This window comes from Bolinopsis microptera, chromosome 7 (assembly GCF_026151205.1).
Source record: "Bolinopsis microptera isolate Bmic1 chromosome 7, MBARI_Bmic_1.0, whole genome shotgun sequence".
NCBI lineage: Eukaryota > Metazoa > Ctenophora > Tentaculata > Lobata > Bolinopsidae > Bolinopsis > Bolinopsis microptera.
In genome coordinates this window covers 12,660,859-12,678,822 of record NC_087078.1, presented here as the reverse complement: position 1 = coordinate 12,678,822, position 17,964 = coordinate 12,660,859, and the positions used below count along the sequence as shown (strand labels likewise).

The 17,964-nt window shown below is 38.1% G+C and overlaps 3 protein-coding genes across 4 annotated transcripts in view; all 3 read right to left on the bottom strand.

Moving 5' to 3' along the window:
• The window catches only part of LOC134817783 (carboxyl-terminal PDZ ligand of neuronal nitric oxide synthase protein-like), an 86,644-nt gene extending 84,614 nt beyond the window's left edge, over window positions 1-2,030 (bottom strand). For both annotated transcript variants that reach the window (XM_063827108.1, XM_063827109.1), the window contains exon 1: window positions 2,021-2,030. The gene's annotated coding sequence lies outside the window, so the exon portion shown is untranslated. The remainder of the gene's footprint in view (window positions 1-2,020) is intronic.
• LOC134817782 (paraplegin-like) overlaps window positions 1-17,964 on the bottom strand; it is a 52,884-nt gene that overhangs the window by 5,345 nt on the left and 29,575 nt on the right. The window lies entirely within an intron of this gene.
• LOC134818706 (DNA-directed RNA polymerase III subunit RPC8-like) lies at window positions 3,669-16,803 on the bottom strand. Its single transcript, XM_063828347.1, has 7 exons — window positions 16,783-16,803; window positions 15,781-15,876; window positions 4,937-5,120; window positions 4,580-4,742; window positions 4,308-4,397; window positions 4,047-4,135; window positions 3,669-3,700 (listed from the first exon to the last, which is right to left on the bottom strand). Exons 1-7 carry the CDS (start codon window positions 16,801-16,803, stop codon window positions 3,669-3,671), a joined length of 675 nt encoding a protein of 224 aa, XP_063684417.1.

Here is a 17,964-nt window from a genome sequence, read left to right as displayed (position 1 = left end):
ATAAAAAAAATAAGGATATAGAAATCTACATGGGAGGTGAGCGACTAAAGCAAAGTTATCACGAAAAGTTTCTTGGCGTGATCATTGATACTAAGCTAAATTGGGCCCACCACATTAGACATTTAGCCACTAAACTCCGTTAAAAGAGTCTTCTCGGCCCAGAAAAAGGGCATTCGCGCTGCAGATAACCAATACCACCGCTATTTTTATGACAAAGATCTGAATAGCACACCTTCACACACAAAGGAAATTTTCAATAAACTTGAAGTATTAGCTTTACCGAACGTGATAGCTAAATGTATATTATGCTTAATGCACAAAGTTTATTCTAACACTGCACCACCAAATATTATAAGAATGTTCACTGTTTCAAACTTAAACGCACCTAGAAGAGAACCTGAGTTCTTTGCAGTACCATTTAACCGTTTATGTAATTCAGACAAGAGCATTTCTTACATTGGGCCTAAGTTATATAACCAAACAGTCAACATTATTAACAAGGACATAAAATATGTCACCACTTGCCTACAAGACAAATTCCTAAATTCATTCAAGTCTACAGTCAACAAGCATGTGCTTACTGCACAAGCACATAAACCGGATGACAAGGACTGGGACAACTCAAATTTCGTACTTTTAGAAATTTAAATAATTTGGTACAACATACGTTGATCATAATAACGAGCAACAAAACTTTAACCTCATAACAAAATATGACTATCTTCGAGCATTTTTTTACAATGCTATCGACACCGCGCAATTTCACTGTCATTTACAACTTTTAAAAGATAAAAATATCACCGCGCATTCTTCAGACCCTGTGTCGCTGTTCTAAATTTATGTCAAGAGATAAGAGTTATTTAAAATTCTTAATAGTACTATTTAAATTTGCTAATAGCATAATCATATTTTATACATTATTAATACTTTATACATTGTGTGCATATATTTATATTTGATTGTAATTAAAGATTTTAAGGCGTTAGTGCCGAGTAATGCCTTCGCTTCGGGTAGTGCTCCTCAATCAATCAATCAATCAAATCTTCAGAGTGAGTTCTCATATGTACAGAAAGATGATCTGCTCGTCTTGTAGCAAATGAACACTCAGAACACTTGAAGGGTTTCTCACCTGAGTGAGTTCTTATATGTACAGTAAGATCGCCTGCTCGTTTTGAAGCATATGAACACTCAGAACACTTGAAGGGTTTCTCACCTGAGTGAGTTCTCATATGTTCAGTAAGATCACCTGCTCGTCTTGCAGCAAATGAACACTCAGGACACTTGAAGGGTTTCTCTCCAGAGTGAGTTGTCATATGTACAGAAAGATTACTCGAATATGCTGCACTGAATGCACACTGTGAACACCTAAATGGTCCCACAGGCGGACTCTTACTAGGAGACAGAACTAATGTCCTCTGAGGATCTGTTCCAGTCAATTTATCTGAAGTATCAAAGTAGTCAGGTACTTCTGGGCTGCTATGATTATGATGCTGTTTAACATGTTCTATTAACTGAGTGTCTGAGTAAACATGTTCAGCACAAACTGGACAGATAAAAATAGTTGGTTTATCTGATTCAGATGTAATTTCTTGTTTTAATGAACAATTTGATACTGTTTTATGTTCTTTGATGTGCTCAACAAAGTAGTCTTCTGAAAAGTAATGTGCTCCACACATTGGGCAGAGCAAACCGTTTGACTTTTCTGGTTTCTCCACTTGCTCTGATTTGATCTCTTGTTTACAGTCTTTAGACATTCTGAGGTATTGAAATATAAGAGATATAAGATATATAAAGTACATTTATTTTAAATTCGATCGTGAAGGAATTTGGCATTGATAACGTGCCTCATATCCAATGAAAATCACAAATATTTGCCCACCCCTATCAAGATTCTAAAAAAAGTGCGATGAGATTGGATTTTGAGACTAAAAGTGCGATTTTCACGTGTCACGTGCAGTGGCGAAATGTACTCCCCACCAACCCCCCCCCCCCCCCCCAGCCTGCAAGATTTCTTGCCCCACAAATTATTTTCTATTTAAAAAGATTTCGCGAGTCCCTTTGTAAGCGAAATTGTAAGTAAGTTGCTTTATGTCGCTCGATGTTTATTTCTCAGAATTGTAAGTATGTCGCTGTTATTGGATCCATAAATAACGAAAAATTTACGTGCGTATTTTTATGAATTATATTATGTTACATATTGTAAACGTGGTAAGCCTCTCGTAGCACGATGGTTCCCAGTGACATAAATTTAAAAAGGCTAGGGACTAGGAATCCAGTTTGGAAAGAAAAAACGGCTACCATATATTTTTAAAACGACTACCATAAATTTTTCGGCCACTCCGCGGCCGGATAACAATTTCATTTCACTTTGCTAATTATATGCTAATTATATTACAGAGGTTTAGTTATTCATTAGTATAGTTATTAGTTCATTAGTATAGTTATTCATAATTGCCAAAAGAGTGGAAAAAATTATCCGTCCCGGGTATCGAACTCGCAATCTGCTAATCTAGAACCGTCAGATTAACCAACTAGGCCACGATTCCATACACTACATTGTAACATTTACATATCCATATTCGCGCGCTCCTGCAACTTCAGGTAGTACTATACTAGAATTTAGAATGGAATCAATGTGATAAGGATCCAGAGTTAATTACCTGCTAGGATTAATAAGTCAGTTCTCCAGTTGAAGAGACCCTTAATCAAACTTTTACCGGACCTCCTTTAATGGTAACCATGGTAACTATAGTAACCACTGTGAATCTTGATCTTATAAACCGATTAGTATCGACAGCAACTAGTATCCTTTCAGACTTAGACAGTACAGAAAAGTAAGCCGTCAGAGTAACACAAGTCACAACCAGTAATAATTCAAAACAATCAATACCAAAAGTTCATTGACCATGAAAAGTCGGCTTGATGATAAAGACGAAAAGGCCAGCAATATGAGGAATATTATTATGGGGCCGTTGCATGGTAAATAAACTAAGAATAAACACGCTGAAAAGCGATGAAAATGCAAGCGCGCGACCGAATATGTAGTGCTGAAAGAGGATGCCGAAATCTCGCGGAGAATCTCACGATATCGTGAGCCTAGCTATGAGATTTAAACGAAACTCGCAAAAATCTGGCAAAAATCTCGCGCGCGTTACGTCGAAGTTTTCACGCTATAAACAAGTGATAAAATACACGTTAACTTTAAGAGTATAAAATACATGTTAAGTTCCTAATTCCCTCAACTTTTAAGTTAAACTTTTTCTGTTTCCTCATTTATTTACAAATTTTGTGCGATGAGTCTGGCTCGCAATCTCGCATAAATCTTGACCTGGGTTTGCCCAGTTAAACCGGGGGTATCCAATGGTGAAAAATGGAGAAAAATGGCGAATGAATTTGATGGTGAATCGGTTTTCCAAATAGTAAAATTTCACCATTTTTACCCCATACGCGTACGTCCTCTTATCAATACATATTCATTCCTTCTCCTCAGCCGTACTAATCAGGGATTAGGATGGTTCATATTATATAATGGGTTTTATCTTTGCTACAGTACATCAACAATGTTAATAAATTATGTCCGCTTTTGAGAAATTATAATAAAACAAAAACATTATCAGGAATGTTTTCAAATTGCATAACAAAATTTCCAAAGAGTTCAGATAAATAAGTTAAGCACCATTCTGACAAGTCACGAACCGTTCTGTAAAAAAACTAAACGTTCAAGTCTATGCTTATGATTGAGTTAACCAATAGACAAGAGTTCAAGATATTTTTCCAAATAGATAATGTTGGTTTAAAGAAAGAACAATTAAAAGAATCAAAACCTTTAAATAATGTATGATATTCCATTAAATACTTTATGATTTAATAAAAGTTGGCATCTCACTGCTATAGCCTACCGATTAATCAACCTTCGACAAATACGCTGTGACAATAAAAACCTATGTGGCGTAATAAATAAAAATAAAAAGTAAAAACTGGCATGTACTAAATATTATCCTCCTTCCACCAAGATAAAAGTCCTAAGCCTGGTTCACTGATAGTACCGATAATCTTCATAGGTAACAACTCTTCTGAGTCTTGTGTAGGAGCACGTTTAGCTACGTCGTTAAATTCTATTTTACAAACCCTGAACCTGGTAACAGAGTAAAGTAAATATGTGGTGGGGGATTTATGGTTACCTTGAGATGAGATCTAAAATTTGTACTTGGCACTTTATCAAAAGCTAAAACTGCTGCCAAATGTAGTAATCATCAAAATGCAGATGTTAATTTTATCTAAATTTAATTAGCCCGTATAGCTGGTACCTGATTTCTTCTCTCTCATCCATGTAGAGATTGTGAGTCTCCAGTCCGTCAGTGTACTCCCAAATCCAGCAGTTCTCCTCTTGGTCGAACCTGAGAGAACACGTCTTATCAATCTCTGTAACTAATATGGTTACTAGGGTTATGAATACATGACACGTATGGTTTTATCAGTAACTAGGGGACACAATTATAGTTACTACGGCTGTTCGGCTCATAAACATGGTAACTAATAGCTCTAAAAGCAGTTTCAAACACCAGATTAAATACAGAACCTGTGTGGAGACTGGAGATACGCTTCAGGGATGAAGATGTCCTCAAAGAAGCCCAAAGTTACCCAAACACCGTCTGGACTGGACCGTCTAACTTTACCGATGATAACCTCCTCTTCAAAGGGTTTGAACACTATGTACCGGAACAGAACAGACGTGTGGGTTCCTAAAATACGGTGCGTTAATTCAAGTCTTTATCCAGTTTTAGAGAACAAAAATCGTTTAATTTTCAAAAGAGATTAGATTTTAAGATATTAAAACATATTTCGACGTTTTCTAATATCAGTCTATTTCAGCATTGTATTGCTGACTCATCTTGTCTATCACATCAACTAAACATTTGATATCCACGCAACTAACCCGCGTCACCAGGGAAGGAGAAAGACTCCCCAATCTGAATAATATCATGAAGTGCAATACACAGTCCGTGAGGGTAAAGCACTTTGTTTGCTAGCTTGGTGTTCAGCACCTCCTTTATAGCTCGGGTTTGTTCCAGTTTGAAGAGGGAGGGCCGGATACCAACATTATTCCTTAGTTCTATTAGCTGGAACATGGGGGTGAAGGTAGGATTTTAGGTTTTAGGACGTCGTATATAAACACACCAAACGATGCACCTCCTGTAATGTTGGAATGTAGTCAAAATCAAACTTAGTGCTTAAGAAACGGAATATATTGTACTATAATGTATATAAGTTGGAAACTTTACATATAGATTGAAATGAAAGATAAAACATTGACATGTATTTAAGGGGGGGGGCCAATGGATATTTTTTTGTGAAACTTGATTTCGAGATAGCAGTTGACCAACAAACTAAGACCAGTGACCGAACTTTTGAGGGGGTCCCGGACCCCAACCGCCAAACGGTGCCCGCAGGGCAGCCACGCCCATATTTGGTCCAAATTAGGCCCAATTTAGCCAAATACTCTGAACATGCCCAAAACCCAAATTTTAGGTGCTCTACTTGTAGCTAGTGGTCTCTTGAAGTCGTATATGAAATTTCATCAAGATTGGACAAAAAATGACTGAGTTATGAGCCAAAAACCATATGCCCATATTTGGGCATACGCACCAAATTTGGTAGATTTCGTCCCATAAATTGGTCAAATATCAATATTTTTCACTGAAACTTACTTTATATGAAAGGTAAGCCTAAACTACATATTCTCTGTAAGTTATAGCTTTATATCTGTTTAAATGTGGATACTAAGGCGAAAAGACCACAAAAAATGAACTAAATTGCCCATATCTTGGTTCGCGATATTCGCGGAATTGATCTCATTAAAATTGTAACAACTCAATCAGTTTTCAAAATTTTTCCATGAAATTTTCGGAATCGACTCGAAATCGCATTTCCACCTTAGTTTGAGAACAGATTTTTGATTAAGGCCTCAAAAAAAATTTGGCGGCCAAATTCTGAATTTCTCCGGGAAAATTTTGGAATTTGGCCGCCAAATTTTTTTGGAGGCCTAAATCAAAAATCTGTTCTCAAACTAAGGTGGAAATGCGATTTCGAGTCGATTCCGAAAATTTCATGGAAAAATTTTGAAAACTGATCGAGTTGTTACAATTTTAATGAGATCAATTCCGCGAATATCGCGAACCAAGATATGGGCAATTTAGTTCATTTTTTGTGGTCTTTTCGCCTTAGTATCCACATTTAAACAGATATAAAGCTATAACTTACAGAGAATATGTAGTTTAGGCTTACCTTTCATATAAAGTAAGTTTCAGTGAAAAATGTTGATATTTGACCAATTTATGGGACGAAATCTACCAAATTTGGTGCGTATGCCCAAATATGGGCATATGGTTTTTGGCTCATAACTCAGTCATTTTTTGTCCAATCTTGATGAAATTTCATATACGAGTTCAGGAGACCACTAGCTACAAGTAGAGCACCTAAAATTTGGGTTTTGGGCATGTTCAGGGTATTTGGCTAAATTGGGCCTAATTTGGACCAAATATGGGCGTGGCTGCCCCGCAGGCACCGTTTGGCGGTTAGGGTCCGGGACCCCCTCAAAAGTTCGGTCACTGGTCCTAGTTTGTTGGTCAACTGCTATCTCAAAATCAAGTTTCACAAAAAAATATCCATTGGCCCCCCCCCCTTAACAGACTCTTTTAAAGAGTCTGTTATTTTATCCATTTGTAAGTCGTACCTACTGTAAGATAAAAGTATTTATGAGCGGATGTTATGTTAAGGGATGAGCGAAACTTTGATATAACAGTAGAGCCGTGAAGACAGTAAGCAGAGATTCCTACTTCTAGAGTTCTTCTTATTATCTTACATTCCAAACAATCTTCTTTCATAGTATCATCCTTGTGATGTAAGAGAGTTAACTGGACGCTCATTAATAAAATACCATCTTGGATGGAGGAAGATAGAAGAAGTTAAGTTCATGAAATTGTAAACATGCAATGATAAAGCAGAAGCAAAACACTGAACACCGAACAGGGGGTATCCAATGGTGTAAAATGGTGAATTATTTTTATGGTGAATTACGCCTATTTGCACAGGAAATAACACCCCATATGCCGGGCCGTTGTCGCAAAAAAACGCAACATTTTACTTAACTACTGAGCCATCACTACTTGAAATATCCTAAATAGAAATACCTACAGAGTGCTATTGAATAAGTACCAAAATAGCATATGACAGCAAACAACAAAACAAGAGCATGAAGCTGAAAATAACTGTCCAATCTTGCGGGGAGATGAAATATGACGATGCTTTTTGTTTTTTGCTTTAAGTTTTTGACTGTCAATGCTGAAATTGTTTATCCTGGACGCAGGTAATCATACTCGGACATACGGCAACACGGCGGAAATGAAGACATTTCCAGAAACGTATTTATTCTTTTCCCACACATAATACACATACTATACACCGGATAAGCAATCCATTAAATTGTGTCAGACAAATTCACTTGTTTGAACCTTGCATTAAATTCTATCAACTGAAAATAAAGTCCGGGAATTGGACAGAATATAGGTCCCGTAAAGGAAAATAGTTAAGCCGTCCTGCCGCAAATTCAACAAATTTACAGCGTCTAGGGTAGTTTTTAATCCCTGATTGGGACAGGAAGAATAACAGTACTCAGATTTAAAATATAAACGGCACGAAATCCCAGAAGGACGTTACCAAAAGTTGATAATAGATAAACAATTAGGATGAAAACTGTTGGAAACAACGGAAATTAAGAAAGTTTGACACTTTCAGCTCTTTTGCATCAGGAAGCCATCTAAAAGAGTTAAAAACGGTCAGCAAATGACTTCAGATATCTAATATTGAAAATGCCATAAAATCAACACAACGAAACGGCTCAAAGAACACGAACACTTTGCAATATACGAATACGCTAGAAAATAAACCGCCTTGGCTATTCGTGAATTTGGTGATTGAACTGCAGTGAGAAACGGAACCCACTTTACATGGTTTTTGCTCCGGTCCGGGCCTTTGTATCGAGTTAGAAGATTAGAGAGCAACGTTCCGATTTTGATAGAAATCCCGTCCAGAAAATTAACCACATTGTCATCATGATTTAATACACAAACATGGAGGGCAAACAAACTCGCGAGAAAAACGATAAGTTCTCATTAACGTATCCATATTGGTTAAATTAGATTTAATTAAATCGAATGCAGATCTGATTTTTGAGTAGAGTATCTAATAGGCTCACCACCAAGACCCCAATTGAGGCCCCCTTCGAGAGTGGTGAAATCAGTTTATCCGGACTGACTGCAATGCACTGGACGAGACTGGAATCAGTATAAAAATACATAATAATATTAAGTTTTAATTCCTGATATATCATATTAATATGATAACTCTAACTTTGATTGTAAACATTATAATGCGCACCACGTGCGCCGCAAATCTGTATAACACTAACTTTTTTGTTTCATTTACTACACCATTCACTTTAAGCTGTAGTCGTAACTAAATCGACCTCTAAATTTTACGTAACCCTACGAAGTTAAGGCTTGTACACTTTCGCAATAATAAATCCAACAAGTCTTGTCTGGGCTACAAACTTACAAATTCAGCTTAAACCTTCAGTAGTCCCTACTGTTACCATGGTAACTACTTAAGTAGTCTAGTTCTTACAAACGCGCTAGACATAATTAGAGTAGATATCAATACATGTGAATATCAGTGATTAAGTGTTAGGACAACCCACAACACACAGAACATTCATAATTACTTATTTAACACGTGCCTTCTGCTATCTTCACTTTCACTTCACTTCACTCCTGCTATCTTCACTTTCACTTTCACTTCAACTCCTGCTATCTAGTTAAATACAGAATAAATTTATAACACTTTTGCTTGATCTTGAAAACTGTAAATTTGAGTGGCTCGCTGTTCCATTTCGCTGCCGACTGTACGATAAACCACTAAACCCACTCAGTAACAAAAACACGAGCCTCAAATACAGACGTAAATACACATAATATTTTTAAAGCTTTTGCTTACTTTGAAACAGTAAATATTTTTAGGCCCGTTGTTCCAGCTTGCTGCCATCTGTGTAACACAAGGGAAGTTCGAGCTGACACTAGACATGTCTCCACAACATCAATCGGGACACGAGGGTAGTGAAGATTCACAACTTGAAATAAGGCTGAATGTCCCCAAAAAAACCACAGAAGCGGTCTGCAGCACCTGATGCAAGACTTGCCCGTATTGTTCGATCTTGACTCAAAGATAATGGTCAACGGTCATGGAGTTTAATCTAACGAATCCCTCACGATGCAAAGATAAGCAAATTAATTACGTTGCACAATAGCCATGCAGTTGTAGACCATTGAGGACTGAGGACACTACTTTGGGCATACGTTGACTCCGATTCCACATTGGCACAATGGCACCGAACAAGTTCAACATTGACGACCGTGCCCTTCAACGAGCACCAGCCTTATCAATGCATTGTTTACATGTACACAGAGGACACTTTCAGTTTTGACTGTTTCAAATTCGGGATTGTGAAAAAGACTAAACCTTCCCTATTAGATAGGGAAAAGGAAGGCTAGATTTTTTGTGCCAAAGTTTTAGAACTAAATGTTTGGGGCTTTAAATAGATGAAATTAAAAGATATTTTTTTTGTGGTTTTACCCATATCTGTAATTAATTAATTAAACAATTTTGTGCAATTTGCGTCATTTGTCCTTAAATATTTTTTATCTACCACTTATCTTGTGAAACAATTTAATCGTATTCAAATTCTTTCAGATCGAATTTCATGATATTCTCTAATCATGACCTGTTTTAGAAATTTTTTGAATCTCTAGACTGAGTATTAGTGATGGAATTTATCTGACTTAATTATATTCTTTTTGTAGGCTCTAGCGATGTAATAAAACGAAGTTTCTACCAAGCCAAATTTGTGTAGTTTTTCCCTTCGTGTCCAAAATCAATCATTTCACATCATGTAGACAGCATTGCATAAGGTGGAAACATGAGCAGTAAAGTGGGAAACATGTTCAGTAAGGTGGGAAACATGTCAGTAAGGTGGGAAACATGTACAACAATGTGGGGTGGAATGTGTAGTGGGGGGGGGCAACTTTTAAAAATATGAAGCTGATTTGGGCGAAGTTGTTTTAGATATCTCTGGTAAAATGAAAATCGAGGGGTATTATCAGATATTTATGATAAAGAACTATCGGGGCAAAAAATAAAATGGGAGTCGAAATTAAAGTGTTGATCTTTAATAATTGAGTTTATTTTAATTTTACTTAACAATTTCACACTGCCACATCATTCCAGGTCACAGCGCCCCACAAATATCAACTTCACACGATAACTGGTCCTCAGTTTCTCTCTCAGCATTCACATACAATCTCTCTTTCCTTTCCTCTTTCACTTCCTCTTCAATTCCACTTCCTCTTTCATAATCTCTTCAACTCTCAAACACACGTCACGGTATGTCTAAGCTGTTATTTTCCAACTTACCCCCCAACGGGTAGCAAAAGAAGACCTGGTACTGTCGTTCATGGTTACTAGTCGGTTGGTCCATGGTTACTAGGTCGTTTGTTGCACTCGGGAATTATTTTTAGCCCTTAGTTTGACAACTACATTCGTTTTGAGAAAGAGGATGCAATGTAAAATTTTTCGTCAATTCTACGCTTTTTCGTACCAGATTCAACACAACTGCTTATTTTAACCTCATTTTTAACCCGTGCGAGTTTTGCAACTGAAAACCCTCGAGGAGTTAATCCCAGGAACTGTAATGTTTGATAAAGGAGCAACCTGTTCTGTATAAAGTGTTATAGGAGATAGACCTAGGAACTGTAATGGAAGAGCTGAGACAGGGAAACTGTTGGGGTGGAGTGGAACAAGTTTGGATAGTGGGGGGTAAAGGGTGATGAAGCAATCGAAACCCGGAGACGCAATAATCCAGTTTTATAAGCTTTTGAGTTGAGTATAGCAGGGTCGTACTGATTACCCCTACTTGGTGACGCTATGAGGCAGACAGGATGGGAGATGCTGGTGCTACGGTATTTGCGAAGTGGAGATCTGGAGAAGAAAGATTGTGCCAGAGGGTTATTGTCTTGAATAAGGATGAAGTTTATTTGTTCCGTTTTCTTTGAACGAGGATATCTGTGAAGGATATACAGTAATCTTTTTCTTTCGTTTAGTTATGCTTTTTCTAAACTTTCCCTCAAAGAGCCGCTTCATCAAATAGAGATAAATCCTACTGGATCCAGCCAAAGGAAGATGAGACCTAGATCCTAAAAGCTGATTTAGGACATGGAACAACTAAGAACACTAGAATAATTTAAAGCAAGACAAAAGGAATCCAATTAAACAATCCTGACTTAAAAAGTTGATCTACTATAGTTTAATAGCCAAATCGTATAATGTATTTATAGAGCTATCGAATATGGATAAGAATGATTCACATGCCATGACCATAACTTCCCACCAAGAGACAGATGATGGAACAACTGACGTCAATCAGCTGTTACTATGTTACTGTTACTTGGGTACAACCAAATCCGCTGCTCTCCAATCACAATCACGTGACTATTTAATCAGCGACACAACCATCACTTCCTAACGAACAGCTACGAAAACGTATCAGTATCAACCCAAAATAAGCTGTTCTCCCTGTCTAATACTCTATATACACAAGCCCAATCAACGTGTGAGATTGGTTAAGGTTAATTTGTTAATCAGCTCTCTCACTTTTTGATGGTAATCTAGTGGAAAATCAATTAGATAACCATATCCCCGTTGCTGGATTTCGATTGTGGCTGAGTGTGTCTGCAATCAGTGCGAGAATATAATCCCGTAATTTTTGTTTCAGCAGATTTTTTAGGCAAATCTGTATTTGTTTTACTGAGTAATTTAGGATATATGTAATTGTGACTGTAGTGATATTTAATGATGAGATGCTGTTATTCACACCGTGCAGTTTTGGTATCGTTTTTCAGGATTTCCGCAAGGGTGCCAAAAGAAAACAACTCAATAATTACTCGGAGAATTCAAAAATTAAGATTTAATCCGAATCTCTCCCTCGGAGTACGCTAACTTGAATACCAAGGAAAACCTCTAAATCCTCAAGGATAACCACTTAAAATCAGACAAAAAGGAATTAAAACGAGTCAGAAAACAGTTTTAAAAACAATAATAAGGTAACAAAAATCGCTACTTTATACCAGGACGGACATTTTAACGGAACTCTTTCCGTTTTTAACAGATTATAAACTCGGGCTGTGTACTCCAACTCACGCTTTACAGAACTCGCCAATCAGACCACGGACATCTCTCCTCCATCACAGCACAGCATCCGCCCACTGAGTCCGTTCAACCAATCACAAGCACAGCAAGTAGTCATATTCAGCTTAACTGTCCTGTCTGAACCATTAGCACGCAACCGTTTCTTCCCCTTGCTAATTCTCTATTCAAAGAGCCCTGACGCCCAATAAGAACCCCTCCTAGGCCCTCCACGTGACCGTGAACCCCTTCCACGTGACCTTTACTTCCGTACTCCATCGTTCACCTTTGCATTGCTGGCGTGAACTTTCACTTTGACTCTATTTACACTCAATGCATCAAAACATGAACCATTTAAGTTGATGCGGACCACTTGGCCACCCATGGATATACATGTATAGCAAATTGAATAAGTTTTTGTTCAATTAAATCGTCTTGCTTTGTGGGAACGTAAAACTGGATTCGTTCTTTTTGGACTGTTGCAAATGTTTGAATGGTTAATTGCTTTGATTGAGTTTTGTGATGATTCAATAAAACGCAGGACCATGAATCAGCGTTCATCAAAGCAGGTGATTGTTGCGATTCAATCATGAACGGAACTGATGTTTTCCGTTACTATTTATCATACGAATAGTGAATTGAATGAGACGGTCCGCCGTCGCGGAAAGGTGTATTTTTGTGACCTCTTTCAACTCTGCGTCATGTTAGATTTGAAACCATTTCACAGTTAATCTCTGACGCCAATCATAATGGCAATGAAGTAACGATCCCGAATATCTCGAACTCGGTAAATACGAAACTCCATACCTGATCAACCTTTATCTTAAATGTGTCCGCAATAGTCTTCCTCACCCACTCACATTTAACTTAAAAACCGCCCACGTGGGTCAGGCCCCTAAAAACCTTCATACCAGTGCAGCTAACATTCCATACCTTGACAGCAGCTACCTTCATACCACGTGCAGCTACCTTTCCATACCACGTGCAGCTACCTTCATAACACGTGCCAGCTACCTTCAATCCACGTGATGGCCATTTCAAGCACGTGACAACACTTCCCTGATCAGTTTTAACGCAAAGCTGGTGCTCCGTGCACTTTAAATACCGTTCTCAGTCACGTGCTATGAGAACCCACCAACTATCCCACCAGAGTAATGAGAGAATACATGGGGATGTATCATGTTTTCACACACTTTACCGGCACAATTTCTAAACAGGATAGAGAGTGCAACTTAATATAATAAGACTCTTTATTTTCTATAGACTAACACTGGAGCGCAATTTTTCAGGACTAAATTAGGCACCTTCTTTTGATAAAATTTGAGGTGAGTTAAAAATTCGATTTTTGTGAGAATACCCTAGAAATATTTAACCTTATTTTTTCACTATTTTTATAAGAACGCCATAAAATGTGTGCGTGCGTAAGTTCTACTCATACCGCCTAAAAATCGCATTAAAAAGCAGCTAAGATTAAATCTGAAGCTAAAAAATAAGATTTAGAGGAATAACCCCTTTAAACTATAGTTAGGAGTTGTGGACATGTTCGGGGAGTAACCGCTCTTAGGGCTAACAAAGTTTAATTCACCTTGTCTGTTCCAGTACAGGTATTCTGGTGCAGCAAGGTACCCACTGGGCACAGGTACCCACTGTGCAGCAGGTACCCACTGTGCACAGGTACCCACGTGTGTCATCAGGTACCCACTGTGCAGCAGTACCCACTGTGCCAGCATTTACCCCCGTGCACAGGTACCCACTGTCAGCAGGTACCCACTGTCAGCAGTTACCCACTGTGTACAGCAGGTACCCACGTGCAGCAGGTACCCCACTGGTGCAGCAGTACCCACTGTGCAGCCTGGTACCCACGGTGCAGCAGGTATCTCTACCAGTATTACATGTTGAAGTGTAACGAATCTCGGTACACCAGTGTGTACACCACGGTGCAAGTCGGAGGTGTTTATTTTATTACAAAGTTTCCGCACACATTTACGGCTGCAAAAATACCTCAAAATACCAAAAATACTGTTATATTTAAATACTCAATATTATGTAAATGGTATGCCCTGGAGGTTTGTACTTTGCAGCGAAAGCCACAGAACATTAATTAGTTCCTTGTTTTTTAAATGTACTCCACAGGCGACTTATGGTCATCTAAGAAGGTCAAATTTATCTTCAAGTTCTGCTTCTGGTTTGACAGTAGTTTGGCTGTGGTTTCCGTCGCGTTCCTAGAAAAAGTTACCATAAGTTACCACTACTAGTTACCAAGTTACATTACTCGTTACCATAGTTACTAGTCGGAAAAAAAAAAAATAAAAAAAAAAAAAAAAAAAAGAGATGTATGATTGGGGGGTTAGTTTTCGGAATAAAAGACGGTTTTTAACTACTTTTTGAAAATACGAAACGATTAAATAATAAGAAATTCTGTTTGTTTCTTAAAATATATAAGATTTCAGAGTTTTGGAAGTTTAAATTGTTATCAGGAATAAAGCAGGGAAAGTATATTTTAAGATGTTATTGAATATCGTGGAACAGTGTCGATACTCGAATGATTTGCCATCATTTCAAGCGATTGCATCTCAACACTTAGCTATGGTTTTACAGCTACCTAAAATACCCTCTACACGGCCTGTACTAGACTCTAGCAGGAACCCTATAAACAGTATATATTGTCTTGCTGTATGCACTACTAATAAACAATAAACTGAGATATGACTTGCTGGATCAGTGAACCGAGTTTAAAAAATGTTACGGGGAAATGACGGGAAATGAGCGGGAAACGAGCGGAAACGAGCGATTCTGCTTGTTACGAAAATGACAACTGTCCGACAACCTGTGTTAAGTGCAGTGGACTGTGACCAACATTCTTCCTTAGTGAGTTTGCTTGCCAATATTCCAGTTTTAAACATACCCGGAGGCCCCTCCAGCCACCAAAATAGAGCACAGATTAAACCTCTAATTTCCCATATTGGATACCTATCCAAGTATTAACTTGCAAATTAAAATATCCCGACTCCTGAATTAAACTGTATCCCTAAATACAGGCTGTCCCTCGACAACTTTGTGTTTAACAGCACATTACACACATTGTAATTACATGATTAGAAATAGTACTAATATCGTGGCCGGAGTGTATCTTTTTTTGTTAGTTTTAACAGTACGTTACCATAGTTACACATATTAACCATAGTTTTCTAGTAACAGTAACAAAAAGAGTTACTTGTTACCATAGTTACTAGTGAAAGGAGATGTTATAACGGTTAATTGTTAGTTTTAACAGTAACACAAAAGAGTCAATTCGCCGACGGCCGTCGGGGTATACAAAATATGTATTTATTAGGTGTAATTTTTAAGAAAAAAGTCCGATTTGTTTATATATTCGTCTACTTGAACGTTCGTTGAAGCATTCAAATATTTGGGCACAAAATAACTCCTAGGGGACGGGGAGACGCCTGAGGGGGGGGGGGGCCGGGGGTAAAAACAGTCGGAACTAACCTTGTTTTGACTTTTTTTTCTGACTCTTCGTCTCCTGGCTGTTGAAGGGGACACTCTGTTTCCTTTCTGGGGACGGACCGTGTGGAGTACTGTCGACTGAAAGAAGGAGATTATAAGAAGGGTGTTTTAAACAACAACGCGCTACAACCTGCCTCATATTAGATTTTTAATTCAACGCTATTGTAATTTACCAGTTTTTAAACGGCCACCTGTTCCAGCCCGTACTAGTATTTCAGTAATAGCAATATGTTTGGGCCCCACTAAAGATCCTTGGTTTCGTGCCTGAAAGTCAAGAGCTTTCACCCCAGGTAGAGTGTGGTAATAGCATTGTTTGAAATAGAATTATTGAAACAGATTAGATCCTATGTTCAATTGAAGTGTACCCAATGATTCTTTTTGATGTGGAAAATAACTAAGGACCGTGAAGAACTCAAAACACGACTGGGTGATGACACAAAAATTGAAAATATTAAATATTACGGTACAAACGATTTTCTCTCAAACCAAATTATTTTTAGCACACAGAGAATAGTCTATTCTAATATTCAAATATCGTCTCATTCTAGTAATCATATTTATGTCCCTACCATTACAATTACCTCCAAAAACACTAAAACCTTCCAAAACCCAAACATAATTTGACAGTTTGGTAGAAGAAGTGTACAGAAACAGTGCTCTTTCAGACATCCCACCATTGTACTTAGACAAACTACACTTAGGCAGCTAATAAATAACGAGACTCAGTACATCCAATTTCATAAACACCCCCACAAAACAATCAGCTGCCAATGTTGCGTGAGTTAATAAATAAATAATGTAAAGTTTGATGATTGCGAAGAAAGCAGGAGGTTTTTGAATAAGACGTTTTTTAAATATATAAGGATGAGTAAAATTCCGATGATGTGATACTCCACAGTAACGTGTTTGCTATGGTGTTGCTATGGTGTTGCTATGGTGTTGGTATGGAAACTTGTGAGATTGCTTGCGGAGTGTGATACTTACAATGTGGATGGGATCATTCATTCTTGGGTAGGGGCCGTGGTCGCAAGACCACTGTACAACATGGCATTGAAAGGTCGAGAGAATAGCAAACGCCCAGAAACAGACACCCCATGGATCAGATAATAAAACTTGACACAGGTATGTAGAAAGTTCAGGTTATCCCAGATCATCTCTGAACAACCCCCTTCTCCGGCAACCGACCCCATAACCGGCTCCATAACTGTTCCATACCGCTCCAGAATGGGCGACGTGTTTCCACTAGGTCTGATAATCGCACATACCCAGAAATTGTTTCGTGATAGGGCAACGTGCTCCCACAAGAGTCTGATAATCTGGGATGTATTACATCTGTCTGATAACCTATGAGGGGACTGATCTGCGATAGCGTCCAGGGTTTTGTGTCGACGTAGTGGTAGACTGTCGAGCGTACTCCACAAACTGACTCGGCTTATGGTGATTTGGGTCATTATATTCCGATGAGAGGGGGGGTAGATGATAGGCCTGTTTTTTAGGAGGGTATTGTTCGAGGGTTAAGGAGATTAAGGATGAAGAGTAGGCGTGAGGCGGAGTGAGGAGGAGTTAATAGGAGTGATGAAGGAGAGCTGGCCGCAATAATAGAGGGTTAGTAGCATTTGAGTAACATAGGAAACTACATCTCAAGGCCAAGATTGCCTTCAAATTTACTTTGTAACGAAAAATAAGTTTAATTCAAAAAATAGAACAAGTAACGAAGGCCAATGTAAGATCACTGTAACTAAATATAACAGAAAAGTAAAGAACTGCCCAGCCCTACAAACTTCGAATTATTATGAAAGTCCCCATGTCAAATATGCAGCCTCAAATCTAAAACGCAACACGTGCAGATACACCAAGTAACACTGTTACTATGGTTTATCGCAACACCGTGCAACTGACGGGAAAACAAGCTTGCGAATTTAAAAAACACATAACTCAATAAGCCGAACAAGAAGATTGTAACGCGAAATGCAAATGTAAGCCTGAGGAAACAAAAAGAAATGTCTATGAACAAATTAAAATCGAAACGAAGCACCAACCTAAATCAGTGGGATGACAACAAAGAATTAGACGGTGATCACAGCCACAGTAATTACACAGTAATTCAATCGATCATCATCTCCCACTTTCATGGGCTAAAAAATCAAAGGGCTCAAAATTAGAACG